At 34.7% G+C, this 18583-nt stretch overlaps 2 protein-coding genes across 2 annotated transcripts; one reads left to right on the top strand and one right to left on the bottom strand.

The window, feature by feature from the left end:
* Positions 1-1421: 1421 nt before the first annotated feature.
* Positions 1422-14037, bottom strand: LOC139503793 (uncharacterized). Its single transcript, XM_071293723.1, has 6 exons — positions 13909-14037; positions 10151-10320; positions 9327-9478; positions 6597-6719; positions 5518-5611; positions 1422-3388 (listed from the first exon to the last, which is right to left on the bottom strand). Exons 2-6 carry the CDS (start codon positions 10299-10301, stop codon positions 3252-3254), a joined length of 657 nt encoding a protein of 218 aa, XP_071149824.1. The 5' UTR covers positions 10302-10320; positions 13909-14037; the 3' UTR covers positions 1422-3251.
* On the top strand, positions 12135-13319 carry LOC139504423 (probable cyclin-dependent serine/threonine-protein kinase DDB_G0292550). The gene is made up of 2 exons (XM_071294506.1): positions 12135-12213; positions 12832-13319. The coding sequence occupies exons 1-2, from the start codon at positions 12135-12137 to the stop codon at positions 13317-13319; spliced, it is 567 nt and encodes a 188-aa protein (XP_071150607.1).
* Positions 14038-18583: the final 4546 nt, after the last annotated feature.

Here is an 18583-nt window from a genome sequence, read left to right on the forward strand (position 1 = left end):
TGACTTGTTTTATTTGTTCATCTTTCGTGAATTTTCATAAAAATTACTGAATAAAAAGGAGTAGGTCCAGTAAGACCCCTTTTTGGCCCCAAAATATAGCACTTTTACAAAATTGTTAAAATGTAAACTTTTAGTCATTTATTGGATAGTAGAAAGGTTCTGTTACATAAATATGGGCTCTTTTTGACAATACAATGCACATATATTGAGAACTAGCACCATAAATTCATGCTAAATTACTGAAATCTTCACAATTCCAGCATTTTAGTTAAATTTTAGACGGTTTCCGTGTAAAACGAAAGTGGCCGCATTCGTGTTCATCCAAAATATTGAAATGGAAGTTGTATTTGATGATAATAAATAACATATATAAAGATTGAGGATGAACACGGATTTCTCATATTTGAGCCTGAATCGGATCGTTTTTAATGACTAAATAAGTTAAAATCTTTCACATTAATTAATTGCATCATATGAAATAGACACTTAAGGTAGATTCATGGTATACCGCCATCTTGAATTGTACAATCACAGTACAAAATCGGTCTAGTTATTTGCCCAAATCAGCAAATTTGGAAACACATTTGCAATTTAATGGTTAGACTGTTTATTTATATAAAGAAAACTTGTTAATTTATTGTATTATCAAAATATTTTAACAAATATCAACCTTTTTGGTTTTTAAAATCATTTTTTCAAATGAGCCATTTAAGGGGAGATAACTCTTTTAGTACAAAATTTATACTGGGCTAATAGGGAAATTTTTTATTTTTACTTGTGGCAAGAAAACAAGTTCGGTGACACCATGTTTTCTTTTTATTTTCTTAAAAGATATTATGCAATCTATCTTCTCACAATTTATTTCAAAATTCTATCTCATAGAATTTGTTTTATGCACTCTTATGTGTTTTTTCATGAACAAACTAACCAAATTTAGGCAATTTTCAACGACTCATAGCTTGAAAAATAGCACGGTGACCTATACTTTTTATTATATTTTTGAAAAAAGCATAGTAAAATCTTCATTTTGGCAAATTATAAGAAAATTCTGTCTCAAAAAACATTTACTTATGATCTACCTTAAGTGTTTAAAAAGTGGTCAAAACCTGTCGTCAGATGAAACTGAAATTTGAGGCCAAAATCGGTCCTTACCGGACCTACTCCTTTATGTTTTATTATCATTTTGTTGTTGGCAAAAAAAGTTGAAATTTCTATGCGTCCGTGTCAGGCAGCGAGTCAGTTCCTTGTAACTGAATCGTCGTAACCACTATGGTATGATATTATATATATATATATATATGTACGTCTGAATCAGTGACGACTCTACAACAGATTTATCCGTAGGACCACCAGCAGTGATGGTGATACATGGCTGTGTACATTCTGCATATACAACTCGTCTAAACATCAACCAAACAATGTTAGATCTGTAAATGCAAATTTTCTGGCTTCCCTCACCGGGATTCGAACTCATGCTACTGAGATATCGTGACACCAAATCGCCTGCACTGTTTCAGACGTGCTAGACCACTCAACCACCTTGGCTTCACATTATAAAGCTTTCGGTGACGAGGAAAGGTAACACCCGTCCACCGAAAGCTTTATTATTTGTGAAGACAAGGTGGTTGAGCGGTTGAGTAGTCTAGCGCGTCGGATACAGTGCAGGCGATTTGGTATCACGATATCTCATTAGCACGGGTTCAAATCCCGGTAAAGAACGAACAAAAAAAATGCTAAAGCAAAGGAGTAGGGGCAATAAGGCCCTTATTTGGCCCAAAAATTACTGCAAATTTAAAAGTTATCATACATATATTCTTAAATAACTGAAAACTTGACTAAGGTATAAGGTACGAAAAACAAAACAAATTTGACATCAAACAAGTTACCATGGGAACAAATCATGACTTTATTTGCATATTATGTTAAATTTCATGATATATTCCTTGTTTTTTCATCAAATTTTAAATGAACTATGAATAATGGACGTACTTCAGCGCGGTATCCAAAGTATATTTTAGATTGAAAAAGTATGTGCGCACCCAAGAAACAACTTTATATTTGGTGAAATTATACCAATAGTTTAATAATAAATCTTCTATTAAATTATTTTGTTGTTTCTGGGCTGTGCAGGATGTTTCCACAACGGAAATAAAGATAGAAAACTGCATAAATTCTGTATTTTTTCATCGTTTTTGTGAAAACAGTACATATTATGACGTAATTGTGACGTCAAATGATAAAAAATCTTTATGTTTTTCATTTATATTTCTTGACCCGATGCATGATCATGCATTTCTAAACATTATGTGCCAATTTGAAATGGTTATCAAACATTTTATTTTCTTGGGCCAAAAAAACGGTGTTAATTTATCTATTCCACATTCAATATATATATATTCCTGCAAATAAGACACAGTTTATAAATAAATATGTTATATAACTTATCATGTTTTATGGAGCTATCATTTGATTTTTATAGGGAGGGGCTAGGATGAAAAATTTTGTCCTGCATTTTTTTTAGCTGTAATCTCTGTCCTGCCTTTTTATTTTTCACTCTAATCGGTCCTGCTTTTTTTTTTTTTTAGTTTATCCTGACTTTTTTAACCTGAATTGTCCTCCTGACTTTTTTTTTTTTGCAAGTGTCACATCCTGCCTTTTTTTTTACTCAAAACTCCTGTCCTGCCTATTTTTTTCAAATTTCATCCCCCCCATAAAAATCAAATGGTAACTCCCTTAGCGACAAATATACACTAATTATTTTATTTTCTCTACACTTTTCAAAAGCAAAATATTAACGTTACAAGTTATCAACTGAGAAATTTCTAAATACAAAGGGCCATAAAAGTGCATCTAATCACCGTATTGTATAGGATCTGTAGCATAAAATACTTCAGAATCTGTGCATTTATAAGCTTTGAAATCAGTGTTTATTTATCGAATTTGATCCATTATTTACATAGATTTTGAATACTAAAGAAAACGCAAATCTGAAACGGACATAGTGGGACTCGGTCGGTGGTGGACACATATGTCTGCTTGGGACTCAGAGGGTTAATGCCTACTCTAACATCAACATTGTTGGGTTGATGTTTAGACGAGTTGTATATACAGAATTTCGTTTAAGAAGGATGTTTTGGGTATATCATTGTTCATACCCCAAAGTGAAAATGATGTCATGTCATTGGCTGAATTCACATTGTTTCGAACGTTGTGTTTAGTTTATTAAATGTTCAATCATGATCTTTTTTATGTTACTCTTTCTGAACTGTGTATTCTCCACGATGACAACATCTATGTTTATGTTTATGGGTACTAGTGTCTATTTTTATAGAGCTCTGACGTAGTATAGATCGTCGCTGCGTTTTATCACCGGACAATATCGACTTGGCTGAAAAAGAAAATAATTGATTCATGTATTCAAAAAGTTCCTAAAGGGCACACGATATAAAAAAGAAGATGTGGTATGATTGCCAATGAGACAACTGTCCACAAGAGACCAAAATGACACAGACATTAACAACTATAGGTCACCTTACGGCCTTCAACAATGAGCAAAGCTCATACCGCATAGTCAGCTATAAAAGGCCCCGATAAGACAATGTAAAACAACTCAAACGAGAAAACTGTTGATAAGTTTGACCCAACTTTTCAAGTTAATTTATTTATTATCTTCCTATTAGCTGATAATGAATTACAGACTCCTGACTTAGGACAGGCACATACATACATAATGTGGCGGGGGTAAACATGTAAACGGGATACCAACCCTCCCCCTAACCTGGGACAGTGGTATAACAGTACAACACAAGAACGAAAAAAATACTTTTTTTTATGACGCAAAATACGCAAATACAACCCGATAAATCGTGCATCTGGTTGTCTGTATATCGATATTTTACATATTAACTTATCGGTCGTCCAACTGACTACCCCTCTGCTTAGCTCTTACTATAATATCATATCACGGAATTGTGACGTCCAATACGTTGGCCAGCCTAAATAAGTTTGACCAGGACATATCAAGTCTTCTTTTGGTTTGCTGGTGAAATAATTGAAAGTTAACACTTTTTGCTATCATGCAAAATACGCAAATACATGTCAATCCGCTAATTATAAAAAAGAAGATGTGGTATGATTGCCAATGAGACAACTGTCCACAAGATCCCAAAATGACAGAAATTAACAACTATAGGTCACCGTACGGCCTTCAACAATGAGCCAATCCCATACCGCATAGTAAGCTATAAAAGGCCCCGAAATGACAATGTAAAACAATTTAAACGAGAAAACTAACGGCCTTATTTATATAAAAAAAAAATGAACGAAAAAACAAATATGTAACACATAAACAAACGACAACCACTGAATTACAGGCTCCTGACTTAGGACAGGCACATACATACATAATTTGGCGGGGGTAAACATGTAAACGGGATACCAACCTTCCCCCTAACCTGGGACAGTGGTATAACAGTACAACACAAGAACGAACTATAAAAATCAGTTGAAAAAGGAATCGGTCTTATGTTTGTCTACATATTTATACTTTAAAATATCAACTGCTCGACACAATATAAATTATGCCTTTTATAAAACTTTGGGCTCGTTCGCTGGCTGTGTTCACCAACAAAAGCTTCAAATTGTGACTTGCAGCTGATTTTTACAATATAAGAATGAATACCAAATTTATCTCTAAAAGTTACACATGAAGGTAAATTTTGTATAACATTTGAATTTATTATGTAAAAGTTAGCGCGTAAACACATTTATGCAATAATTGGTATAGATTATATAGACATGGTTCTGTCTATTGTTGTTACTTATGTTGATCCCAAGATGTGTTTTGTTATTTGTTTGTTGGATTGCTGCCACAATTTTCAATGAACTTCTTTTATATATCACTGAAAGCTACATCTTTACTCCGCGAACAAATCATACTGTAACCCCTACTCCGACCCCAGTGGCGGAATGATAATTTTTTACTAAAGGGGCCCTATGACTGCCCCTTAAGAGGGGCCCGCTTCAGCGATTTCCTGTATATACACTGTATATTTTTTTTAAACATAATTATCTATAGCGGATTGGGAAGCAAGTTATTGCAACTTATATTAATCTCTTTTCACTTTGTGGGTGCAATTGCTGCCTTGTAGCGGCATTAGTCTGCTCATTTTCGAAATATACAAGGATGTCTTTCACGTGCAAGATACTGATTTGGCTCTCTCTTAACACGGGTCACTCAGCCATGTATCGTCCCCTTCCGACGGACTATCATCGTTTCCGCAAGACCATACTCGCTAATGGTGTCAAGGGAGAGCCGAAAATTCATTCCCTTAAATTTTCATCCCGGAACGGAAATCGAACCAGAAACCTTTGTGTTAGTAGTCCGATGCACTAACCACTACACAACGGCTCTCTAATCAACCATTTTTTTTGCACAAAAGGAGGGACCAGAACCCCCTTGATCCGCCTGTGGACCCCGTTGTCCAGAACCTTTTATAGTTAATTCCACGCACTTACCAATATCCGTAAACAACCTTTGAACATTATCTCCTGTTTTGGCTGATACTTCCATGAAATAAATCTTCTCTTCATCACAAAAACTTTCAACTTCCTGGAAATAAAGCACAAGGTCATGTTTCTCTCTGACGTCATTACACTAATTCCATCAGATGCTTGATGTGTACTGATTGATAACTTAGTTTTTGGATACATAGTTTTGTATTAGTTGTTATTGGCTTTTAACTAGCTGTCAGTAACTGCTAGTACTCTCAGATCTGTACTTAGTGTCTTTTTGTTGTGGAGATGTATAAGTATCCGTCCACGTCCATGCACTCTGTTTTTGTTAGATGTATTTCTATTTGTATCCATATGATGAGTTATATACTTTTTTTATAGATTGTTCTAATTTTGTACTGTGACACCCTTGTCACAGATTAAAGGGGGGTGGGGCACCATCCCGCCACATTCTGTATATGCCTGTCCTAAGTCAGGAGCCTGTAATTCAGTGGTTGTCGTTTGTTGCTGTGTAACATATTTGCATTTCTTTCATTATTTTGTTCATGAATTAGGCCGTTTGTTTTCATTTCTCGTTTGAATTGTTTCACATACATTTGTCAATGCAGGGCCTTTTATAGCTGACTATGCGGTATGGGCTTTGCTCATTGTTTAAGGCAGTACGGTGACCTAGTTGTTAATTTCTGTGTTATGTGGTTCTTTGTGGAGAGTTGTCTCAATGGCAATCATACCAAATCTTCACTTTACAGCTATCTTCTTCTAAAAAATAATTTTGCGATATAATCACTTTTCTATCTGCTGTTTTCATTCTATCTTTAAAAATATAGTTGAACCTGTGACTCCTTCTAAACCAATCAAGTTAGTTAATACACATAATAATAATATCATGAAGTATAAATATTGAATATTTAGTGTCTCGTTTATCCTATTAAAATCTTAGGAAAATTATGTTAACTTAATGCTATAACAAATTAGCATGTGTCCGTTTTACTTTATATTTTACGTTTTTCTTAACATGCGCATTCGGATCCACCATTACATTGTCATTCCGCAGTGCTGAAATTATCATATTATTTTCTAACCTTTTCTGAAACTTCCCGACTTGCTTCGAGGTCTAGTTTATTGCCAATAATTGCTATTTTTAGTCCCTGTGGTCCGTTGTCTCGTAAGAAACCAAGCCAGAAATGCACACCTTTAAATGACGCCTATAAATAAAAGCATGGATTAATTATAGCTCATTTCCTAATACATGTACAGCAAGACTTTGGTTAGCTAGCTTGCTTTGTTTGTATATTGTACAACAGTAATTTAGATAACGTCCAATTGAATTTAACTATTATTTACAGGTTTAAGTTTGCCTATATTTATTTTTTTGAAGATATCAATCTTGAGTACAAAGCTTGGGTAAACGTTTATACAAACAAGGCAAACCAGTCTACCAATGTTTTACTCTACACGCTTTAGGAAATTAGCTGTAAGTCTTTACAACTTTCTATTGTTAATTACAGATACACTGCGTCAAATAATACTATTGAAATTTCTTTATGTTATCATTAATCGTTTCTACGATATGTCACGTGAACGAGTTCATTTATTGGCATTATGTGTTCTGGTCTGTGTGTCCGTTCGTCCGTCCGTCTGTCCCGCTTCAGGTTAAAGTTTTTGGTCGAGGTAGTTTTTGATGAAGTTGAAGTCCAATCAACTCAAAACTTAGTAAACATGCATGTGGCCTATGATATGATCTTTCTAATCTTAATGCCAAATTAGAGATTTTACCCCTATTTTCGCTGTCCACTGAGCATAGAAAATGATATTGCGGATCCGGCATCCGTGTTAGATTAATGTCAAATTAGAGATTTTACCCAATTTTCACTGTCCACTGAGCATAGAAAATGATATTGCGGATCCGGCATCCGTGTACTATGGACACATTCTTGTTGTCTATAATTCAACGTTTTTAAATAAAAGGAACAACACAGTTAACCACTATATTGTAGAGTTTATGAGGGTCCTTCAATGCCTATTCGCTAGCGGAGGGGTCATTTAGTTTGACCCTTTGAATGTCCGTCTGTCCGTACGTCCGTACGTACATGTACGTCAAAAAAATGTTTTCTGTTCTCCAGTTATAGTTTGCCTCAATCAAGTGTTATGAAACTTATACACAATCCATTGTTTTGTTTTATTTCTTATATGTTAGTACCACTATAATCTCTTTCATCTTTATCTTTTCCTATTTTATATTTTCTTCTGTGTTTTTTTATCCGTTATTCTTGTATCTATTGATGACATGAATAATTGCATTGATAGTGCTCTCAATGGTCAATTCAGTATTGCCAGAATTTTATGAAACTTATATCAGAGGTTTATATCAGCAATATGACAAAGATACTTTTAAGATTGGGGTCTCATTTGGGGGGTTCTGATCCCGTATCCCGCTTACTGGTTTGTCAGATTCTCGTATCCCGCTTACACTATGTACGTGAGCAAGTCTCATTTTTTGTAATTTCCCGTGTCTCGCTTGACTTCATTTCCCGTTTTCAAGGCAGAATAATTTGACTTTCACGTGTCACGCTTACAAAAAATCAGCAATCCCGCGTCACGCTTAGACCTCAATGAGACCCGATTAAAATAAGTGATGATCAAACATAATGTGTAAAATAGTTATGATCCTTGTAAATATCAATTATCAATGTAAATTACATTGCATTTGCTTTGAAGTTTGGTTTCTCTACTACGATATTTTAGCTTTTTTTTTAGTTATTGCCCATGTACCTTGGCTAGATAAAATATATGCTACGCGGGGGACGTTGGAATTTGTGTAGGCAACCGTACGGATTTCAACATGAGAAAACCCTATACCGTAAAGTCGACTATAAAAGGACACCGACAAAAAAAATGTAAAACAATTAAACGAGAAAAAACTAACGGCCAAATTTATAATAATTCAATTCTGAAATGTAAAAAACTAAAACTCGGTAAACCTCGCCGTACTTCTGAAGTTTTAAAATCTAGATTTTCTGTTGTCAGGTCATTAAAGATTGCATATTTTGGCGTTAATATCGATTCACTTATAGGGTCTTTGCATCGGAACTAAACACATTCATTTAAAAACCAGTTGTTGGCATGACACGGGTTATGTTCTTCTCATATATGTTATGATGGTATGATACTACACCCCTAACGGGAAGGATTGTACCTGATATTCATATGATGAAGACATAATCTTTCAATCAGTTCAATTGAAGTCTGGAGCTGGCATGTCAGTTAACTGCTAGTAGTCTGTTGTTATTTATGTATTATTGTCATTTTGTTTATTTTCTTTGGTTACACCTTCTGACATCAGACTCGGACTTCTCTTGAACTGAATTTAAATGTGCGTATTGTAATGCGTTTTCTTTTCTACATTGGCTAGAGGTATAGGGGGAGGGTTGAGATCTCACAAACATGTTTAACCCCGCCGCATGTTTGTGCCTGTCCCAAGTCAGGAGCCTCTGGCCTTTGTTAGTCTTGTATTATTTTTAATTTTAGTTTCTTGTGTACAATTTGGAGTTTAGTATGGCGTTCATTATCACTGAACTATTATATATATTATTTAGGGGCCAGCTGAAGGACGCCTCCGGGTGCGGGAATTTTTCGCTGCATTGAAGACCTAGCTGTTGGTGACCTTCTGCTGTTGTCTGTTCTTCTATGGTCGAGTTGTTGTCTCTTTGACACATTCCCCATTTCCATTCTCAATTTTATTTCCTTTGAATTCGTCACAACTCGGCCGATTCCGTAGCGCCTGATTCACCTGAGGATTGCTGAAAGCTTACCTTTGATGTGATATCATACACAATGATGGCAGCCTCGGATCCACGGAGGTACATTGGTATAAGACTTCGGTATCGTTCCTGACCGGCGGTGTCCCAAATCTGGAACGCTATCTTCTCTCCATTGAAATCGAGGGAATTTGCGAAGAAACTAGCTGAAAATGCATCGATTGTTTGTTTATTGATTATCGTTAATGTGATATATTAACAGAGTTCAATATCGTAGCAGCTACGTAGCGGCTACGTTGCTGCTATCAATATCTATGTAACAACTAGTCTATAGCTACACGTTCAATAGTCAAAATCTACGTAGCACTACGTAGCTGCTACGATATTGAACTCAACCCTTTTCATTCAACAACCGATATCATGAAGAAAATATAAAAAAGAAGATGTGGTATGATTGCCAATGAGACAACTCTCCATAAGAGACCAAAATGACACAAAATTAACAACTATAGGTCGCCGTACATCCTTCAACAATGAGCAAAGCCCATACCGCATATTCAGCTATAAAAGGCCCCGAATTGACAATTTAACGATTTTTTTCACAAAGAAGACTACACTTGTCATTTCATCATATACCCTCAACACACCCATTGCATTAAAGATTGCCAACCGCAAGGGTATAATAGACTTTTATCCTTAAGAATGTAAAATCAAACCCTTTTATTTTGTTATGTTCATTGATATATAGTCGGTTAAAACATGTCCTTTATTAATTTGTTTGAATAAAAATCAGATTTAAGATAAAGATGCAACGTATTTGATTTACGCTTTCATTTCTAAGGAAGAAAGGCGAGCAATTGTTTGGTTTATGATCTTACCTGCAATAGTGCTCTGGTACTTTTCTTTGAACTGATCCCTCGTGAATCGTAGGGCAACGGAAGTCTTGCCCACGTTGAAATCTCCTATAATAACTGTTTTTGCTCTATGGACGGAACTCTGTGCTAGCTGATTGCTGAATCGGTCAACCATATCAAAACTGATTTCTGTACTGAAAGAGGTTAATAAGTCGATACATGAATAGGAAAATGGACGAATAAATAAATAAATAAATAGATAGATTGATAAATAAATGAATGAAGTGGAAATTGTTTTATACATCTTTTAACTTCTCATTAATATGGAACTTCAGTGGCGGATCCAGGGGGGGGGATCCGGGGGTTGAACCCCCTTTTTTTTTGGCTGATCAATGCATTTGAATGGGAGCATATAGTTGGAACCCCCCCCCCCCCCCCCCCCTTTTACTCTGGGTTGGGAACCCCCCTTTTTTAAAATGGCTGGATCCGCGCCTGAACTTAATTGATTTTGTACACATCTACTTCTAGTTCTACAAAATACAGTTATAGTATCAATATTGTTTGGGGTTTTCTTTTTCTTTGTACTTTGTTGATGTTATCCATCACCAGTGTAAATCGTCGATACATGAGGTAGCGTTGTTAACGCCTAGCAACACATTAACTAAAGCTGATAAGGATATTTTGAACTTGTTATTATAGGTGTTAATTCTGCTCCTTATTGAAGGCTTACTTGCACGGAGATGAAGAACCGCAATACAGTGCATAGATTTGAGTCATGAATAAATATACACATGTTGTCATCTTCCATAGTTTAATGGAAAACTCTTGGCTTTTTAATTTAAATCCGCACCTGATTAATAAAGTCAGGTTTAGATTTTTTCTAACATTTTTTAGTTTGTTTAAAAATTAGTTGCACAAGTTGAAAAATAGTATAAAATATCCGACTTAAGTCCATATTCACAGACAAATAGGATATGCAAAATCTGAAGTCTTCTCGAAAAATATGTTGTTGTTCCTGCAGATAAAGCTTCAAACAATATTAGCTGTTTAATGCAAATCCTATTACTACAAACCGTGTCTCATAAAAGAATTAATGATTATTTAATGATCATTAAAGCAGAGGAATATCTTGTTTTGGTTGGATACATAAAATCTATCAAAATCTTCGATTTTTCCACATGTATCCCCATACCACATGAAAAATTTAAATACCGTCTGAAAGAAATATCCATAATGCTTTCCTCCAAACAAACTGGTTCTATACGGTATACATTTATTGTTTTGGGGTATATAAGTCTGCATATTGAGTTAAAATGAGACCGAAAAAAAAACATGCTACACAAAAGAACGCGTGATCAGTATGATGGAGTTTCCCCATTGGCAACACTTGTTTAATTTGGAGGTAGAACGTTCTACAGGTTATCGGTTTTCAAATGGGAACCAACTATGCACCTCTCCTGGCCTATCTTTTCTTATTTTCATGATTCGTTCTTTTTTCGGGCACTTGTAAAAACACAAAGATCGAAGAAGTTAGTTCATATGATTAAAAAATACTTGTAAATTATTAAATGATGTGGTTTTTTTTTAAACATTCAAAACTTCAAAGATACAGCTTCCTCCGTCATAATTCTAGACATTCGCATCGATACTGATAACAGCGGTGATGTCAGTACCATAATCTGTGGCAAACGAGACGATTTCATTTTTAACAAGAATGTGTCCCCAGTACACGGTTGCCCCATCCGCACTATCATTTTCTATGTTTAGTGGAACGTGATAGTGGTGTAAAAACTCTAATTTGGCATTAAAATTAGAAAGATCATATCATAGGGAACATGTGTACTAAGTTTCAAGTTGATTGGACTTCAACTGCATCAAAAACTACCTCAACCAAAAAAGACGAACGAACGGACGAATGGGCGCGTACAGACCAGAAAAATACCCATAAATGGGGCATAAAAAAAATCGCACATTGGCAGCAATATATATATACAAGCTTCACTCGAGTATGGAGTATACGTTTCTCAACTCTTACGATAGCCAAGAGCTTGAAGCTCCTATTCGGATTTTGAACAACATCACGCCAGGTTTTTGTTTTTTAACTATGAAGCAGTTTCATTATTGGTGAATTTTTATGTTTTACATATGGGAGAAATCGATCCAAAGTGATCCGAAATATTTATCACCGCAAGTGTTCACAAGAATATACACTTAATTCCGCCAAGCTTGGGAAAAAACAATAAATGAACAATACCTATATCGTTCCATTTTGTGTAAATCAAAATTCATAGGCGGATCCAGTGGGGAGGGGAGCTGGGTGACCCACCCTTTTTTTGGGAAAATTTGATTGATTATATAGGGAATCACTAAAGCAAGGCTGGAGCGACCCCCCCCCCCCCCCCCCATAATATCAGTCACATGAAAAGATCTGGATCCGCCACTGGAATTAACAAGTGAGGTCGTACTACAAATACTGTCATACGTTGGTTAATCAATAACACATTTTACAAAGACATACTGAAAATAAAGTTACAAAGATTTTTATAACAGACGTAAATGATCATAAATAATTCCTGTTACTTTACCTTTACCTATTCTGTAACTCCCACTTATATCAGGAGAACCACCAATACTCCAGACCGGCGTAAAATCCCTTATAAATTCCATGAATGAATAAGATAACCTTAATGGTGATAATGAATAAGATAACCTTTACGGTGATAATGAATCAGATAACCTTAATGGTGATAATGAATCAGATAACCTTAATGGTGATAATGAATCAGATAACCTTAATGGTGATAATGAATCAGATAACCTTTATGGTGATAATGAATCAGATAACCTTTATGGTGATAATGATTCAGATAACCTTAATGGTGATAACGAATTAGATAACCTTAATGGTGATAATGAATCAGATAACCTTAATGGTGATAATGATTCAGATAACCTTAATGGTGATAATGAATCAGATAACCTTTATGGTGATAATGAATCAGATAACCTTAATGGTGATAACGAATTAGATAACCTTAATGGTGATAATGAATCAGATAACCTTTATGGTGATAATGATTCAGATAACCTTAATGGTGATAACGAATTAGATAATCTTAATGGTGATAATGAAGTTAAGATAGCCTTAATGGTGATAATGAATCAGATAATCTTTATGGTGGTAATGAATTAGCCTTAATGGTGATAATGAATTAGATAACCTAAATGGTGATAATGAATTAGATAACCTAAATGGTGATAATGAATCAGATACTGTAAATCAACTTATTTTCGCGAGCTATTTATTTTCGCGACTTTCGCGAGTAGAAAAATAACGCGAATATAAATTGTCGCGAATATGTAAAATTTGGATCATTCCTTATAAAACTTCATCAAATAAGACAGAAAATCGCGAATATAAATAACCGCGAAATGGTCTAGAAAAGGTAAAACGCGAAATAAAGTATCCGCGAAAATAAGTTGGTTTACAGTAACCTTTATGGTGATAATCAATTAGAAAACCTTAATGGTGATAATGAATTAGATAACCTCAACGGTGATCTGGCGAAATAATAAAACACAAATGTATAATTTTGATCGTGGAAAAAAATCAACGTTAAATAAATAAAATCTTCTATCTATCTACATTTCTACTAGCTGCGGAATCGTAACTCTTACGGTCCTTTTTATTTATTTTTTATTTTGCGGATCAAACATCTATGGTCCGCAAATAGTGAAAAAATAACTAAGAACTACAGTTCCGCAGCTAAATTTCTACTTACCTGACTTGCGCAGTCTTTTCATAAACAATTGTTAGTACTGGTTTCCATTTTCGATATAAAATAATAATATTTTAAAATTGTTTATTAAAGTAACTTCCCACAACATATTTTATTAAGTTTCCCGAATATATATATTAACCACGATATCCCTATAATCCGGAACATGGACCCGGAAGTAATCCATGTAAATATTGTCAAGGACGCACCTTCACTTTAATTATTTTCGATTACACTTAAAATTTGATTTGAAATTATTGATTTGTAGTTAAAGTTTATTTTTTTTAAAGCATGTCTCATTGACAATAATACCACATTTCCTTTTTTATATAACTGATGAAAGAGGAGAGAAAAGAGGGACGAAAGATACCAGGGGGAGAATCAAGCTCATATATGGAAAATAAACTGACAACGCCATGGCTTAAAATAAAAAAGACAAACAGACAAATAATAGTACAGAAGACACAACATAGAAAATTAAAAACTAAGCAACACGAACCCCACCAAAAACTTGGGGTGATCTCAGGTGCTCCGGAAGGGTAAGCAGATCCTGCTCCACATGTGGCACCCGTCCTTTTGCTCATGTTATTATTCTCTTTTCTGCCGTTAACTCGAATAATACAGCGCCCTCTTAAGGTAAGTGGCCTCAATTAAGTGACCGTAAGGAATACAAATTATAACAACTGAATTATTCGGGTTAATAATCAGTTTTCTGATAACTCGAATAATACAGCGCATTTGTACGGTAAGTGTCCTCAATTAATTAGTGATCGTTGTGTGAGGAATATATTGCGACTGAATTATTCGGGTTAATACTCGGTTTTCTATTAACTTGAATAATACATTATTATACAGCGCACTCTTTCATGTAGTGATCGTAGCATGCGGAATATATAACGACTGTCATGGATTATTCATAATATATAGAGCCCATAGATAGTTAGACAGACGTGTGCTCTATCCTGTCTCGCTACTTTACGCTCGATTTATTTCAATTTGGTTAGAGTAAGATTTTGAGAGCATTTTCTGAAAGGAAATTAAAAAAAAAGGTATTGCTTACTCACTTACTCACTCACTCACATTCAAATATGTCGTTCATGCTGTAACAAACAAAAAACTTACAGGGCGAGAAATATTCTTTTTTATAAAAATACACATAACATTCTTGTTCCAGATTTATATAAACTAGAGCATTATCATCTTCAATCCGGCATTATAAGTATCCGGGTTTCGGTGAAAGCTAGATCGAGTGATTTTGTCAAAAATACACGTTGTGTATTGTACCACAAGGATAGATACTTAAAAATCAATTAATTTTCTCATCCTTTAACATTTCCGTGAACTATGACGTATGACCGTGAATAATGTCCATTTCTCAGTAAATATGTGGCACTCGGATGTGCTTTTGGGACGCTCAGTGAAGAACGATGTCAACGCACCATGAAGTGCGATGATCTTCACTGAAGTACGATGATCTTCACTGAAGTGCGATGATCTTCACTGAAGTGTGATGTTTTATTCGCTGAAGTCGGCGATGTTTACCAAGGCAATGACGGGTCAGTGGCAGATCCAGGGGGAAGGTTCCTGGGGTTGAAACCCTCCCTTTATTTTGGACGATCGGGGCATTTGAGTGGGGAAATATAGTTGAAACCCCCCTTTGTCCTGGGTTGGGACCCCCCTTTTTTATAAAATAGCTGGATCTGCCCCTGCGCGTTATGGCTAGTGTAAATCTATTGTACAACTGTCCAATTATTACGAGAAGTAGATACTTTGGAGAAAAGAGGGGAGGGGTAGGGGGTATAATATTCTGCTCAACATATGTGGTGTTCAAAGCTTATAATATTACCTGCCTTTTAATGTGAAGAAAGAGGAACTTAAAATCCTTATAAAATCAATTAAATAGGATGACAAAAACACTCGTTCTTTGGAACTCAAATTTTAGAAACTTAAGCATTTGTCAGTTAAAGTTCCAAAGATCTTTTAGAGTACATACAATCTAACTCTCTTTCGTCTTGCAATAGTATTAAAACTTTTTGTTTTTTCTACACTTTACACAAGTATTCCACATTCCAAACTAAAAGACAAATTGAAAGAGTTGGTATTGCTTTGTTTCATAAAAAAGAATGTCCAACGTAGATACAAGTATCTTGTGTTAGGGAGGGATAAATCCTACTCTGTAAAGGATCGTTCTGATTCAAACAAAAAAATCTCTGAAACTGACATTATCAAGATGCTTCATACAGGAACGTCTTAGGAAGAAAGATAAGAAGTTAGCAATATCCTTTAACTCTAATTTCCCCTATAAAGATGACGTTCTTTCACTAAATAATTCAAAATTTGGTGACTATGTTGAACGCATCTATTCCATCGAACTAGAGATAAAGGATACAACAGATACAGTCAAGTCGGCCTCATATCTTGACTTACAATGAGGGTCGATTGAAAACAAAACTTAATTTACGACAAAAGAGATGATTTCAGCTTTCCAATTGTGAACTTTTCATTTCTAAGTAGCAACATTCCAGCAGCACCTGCATACGGGGTATATATCTCCCAATTGATACGATATTCCCGTGCTTGTATTTCCTATCATGAATTTCTTGATAGACGGTTGCTGCTCACAAAGAGGCTATTAAACCAAGAGTTCCAAATGGTGAAGTTGAAATCATCCCTTCGTAAAATTTTACGGACGGCATCACGAGTTGGTTGACCGTTATGGAATAACCGTTTCACAAATAATATTGGATATGTTCCTTACGTCGTAACTACAATCTCCTTCCCTTTTATAAATGTGACCTACCGAATTAGACTATTTACCGGATTTGTAATAACATAAGCAACACAACGGGGGACACATGTGGAGCAGAATCTGCTTACCCTTCCGAAGCACCTGAGATCACCCCTAGTTTTTGGTGGAGTTCGTGTTGCTTATTCTTTAGTTTTCTATGTTGTGTCATGTGTGTTCTATTGTTTGTCAGTTTGTCTTCTTTCTTTTTTAGCCAGGCGTTGTCAGTTTATTTTCGATTTATGAGTTTGACTATCCCTCTGGTATCTTTCGTGACGTCCCTCTTTTAAAGCAATAGTTTAAGCTTTTAATCATTTGGATTGATTTCCTAGCTATATAATAGTATCTTTCGTCCCTCTTTTATATGATATTCTCCATAAGAAATAATTAGTATTTGTCACTTGTAAAACACGACTGAAAAATCAAATTTAATATATATTGAAAGAGAAAAAAATACATTATACGAAAAAAGGCGGAGCTCTACCGTGATGTAGCTAGCTACCATATTACAACAACAACAACAACACAAAAAATATTTTATTGCTAATCACAGTGCAGATAAAGAGCAAAACAATCAACATTAATTTCATACTAATGAATACAAGTGGTTCAATATGATTAAGACATAATGCCAGTTATAAAGTATATTTATTGATACAAGCAGAAGAATTAATACAACAGGTACTGTAGTTATAGTTTTTGTTAATAATTTAACTAGGTATAGAAGGGGGTGTCGTGGGTCACTGGGCATTCAGTACTACAACTATTTATCATTTAAGGAAACTTTCCTATGAGAGGATAAGTTTTTACAATAATTCTTCAAGTTTCTGGTGTATGAAAATATTCAGTAAATATATGAAATATATATAGAAGACAAGCCAAATAAATTGTGATTTAATATCTAAATTTTTCAAAAGTAAAATTTTAAAACCATTGTTTTATTTCATTTAAAAGTTTAAGACACATATTTGAAAGATTGTGGCACTGAAGAAGAAAAAAGAAATTCATCCTCAACCTCAGTACCACACACTTTGCAGATACGTTCTGGTACTGTCAGATTTTTGTACCTTCCACTCTCAATCTCCAAATCGTGAGCACTGATACGGGGAATTTCGTTAAGAAATTTCTATATTTAAAATTTTCTCGCAAAAGATAGTTTTCTAAGCAAAATCTGCTTGTAAAAAGTCTAAAAGCCAAAGTTCTAAGCTTGTTCCTATAATGTTTATTGCCTCTGAAATCGTTATTAAGCTCAGTTTCCTATATCAAATCATATTTTGATTGCATCTTTTTGCATAAATAGTTTATTTAACTTTTCCTTTAAATCATTGATGATCATTGATGCTCAGCTTACTCCAAGTATAAATTTACACACACATTATGGATGATTAATTTATGACCAACTTGATATAACCAGTGACAAATAAATGCTGAAAAACGAATCCATGACAAATCGCCCCACTGGCAAATCGCCCCACCCCTAATCGCCCCACTTTTTCACAAACTCGCCCCACTTTCTAAAAAAATCGCCCCACTCTTGTTAACCAACTCGCTCCACTTATGAAAAAGGATAAAAAGGTTTCCTTTTATTTTAAAGTGTTATACAAATAACTAAGCTTACAAGTATAAAGTTATTCTCCAATAATGATCCGAACACATTTTTGCGATTATATTATAAGAATGTGAAACATTTAATTTAAAAAATAATGGTTAAATAAAGAGGTAGGGCCAATATGCCGAGGATTTTTTTCACAGAAGGGCCAATTTCAAAAAGTGCCAACAGAGTAAACTTTCCTATAAAAACCAAAAATAAAAATGCTTTTTGATCAATATCTCGATTTACATATAGTATGATATGTGTGATCAATAGTTAATTTAACCCTAAAAAAGGATGAA

This window comes from Mytilus edulis, chromosome 14, assembly GCF_963676685.1.
Source record: "Mytilus edulis chromosome 14, xbMytEdul2.2, whole genome shotgun sequence".
Taxonomy (NCBI): Eukaryota; Metazoa; Mollusca; class Bivalvia; order Mytilida; family Mytilidae; genus Mytilus; species Mytilus edulis.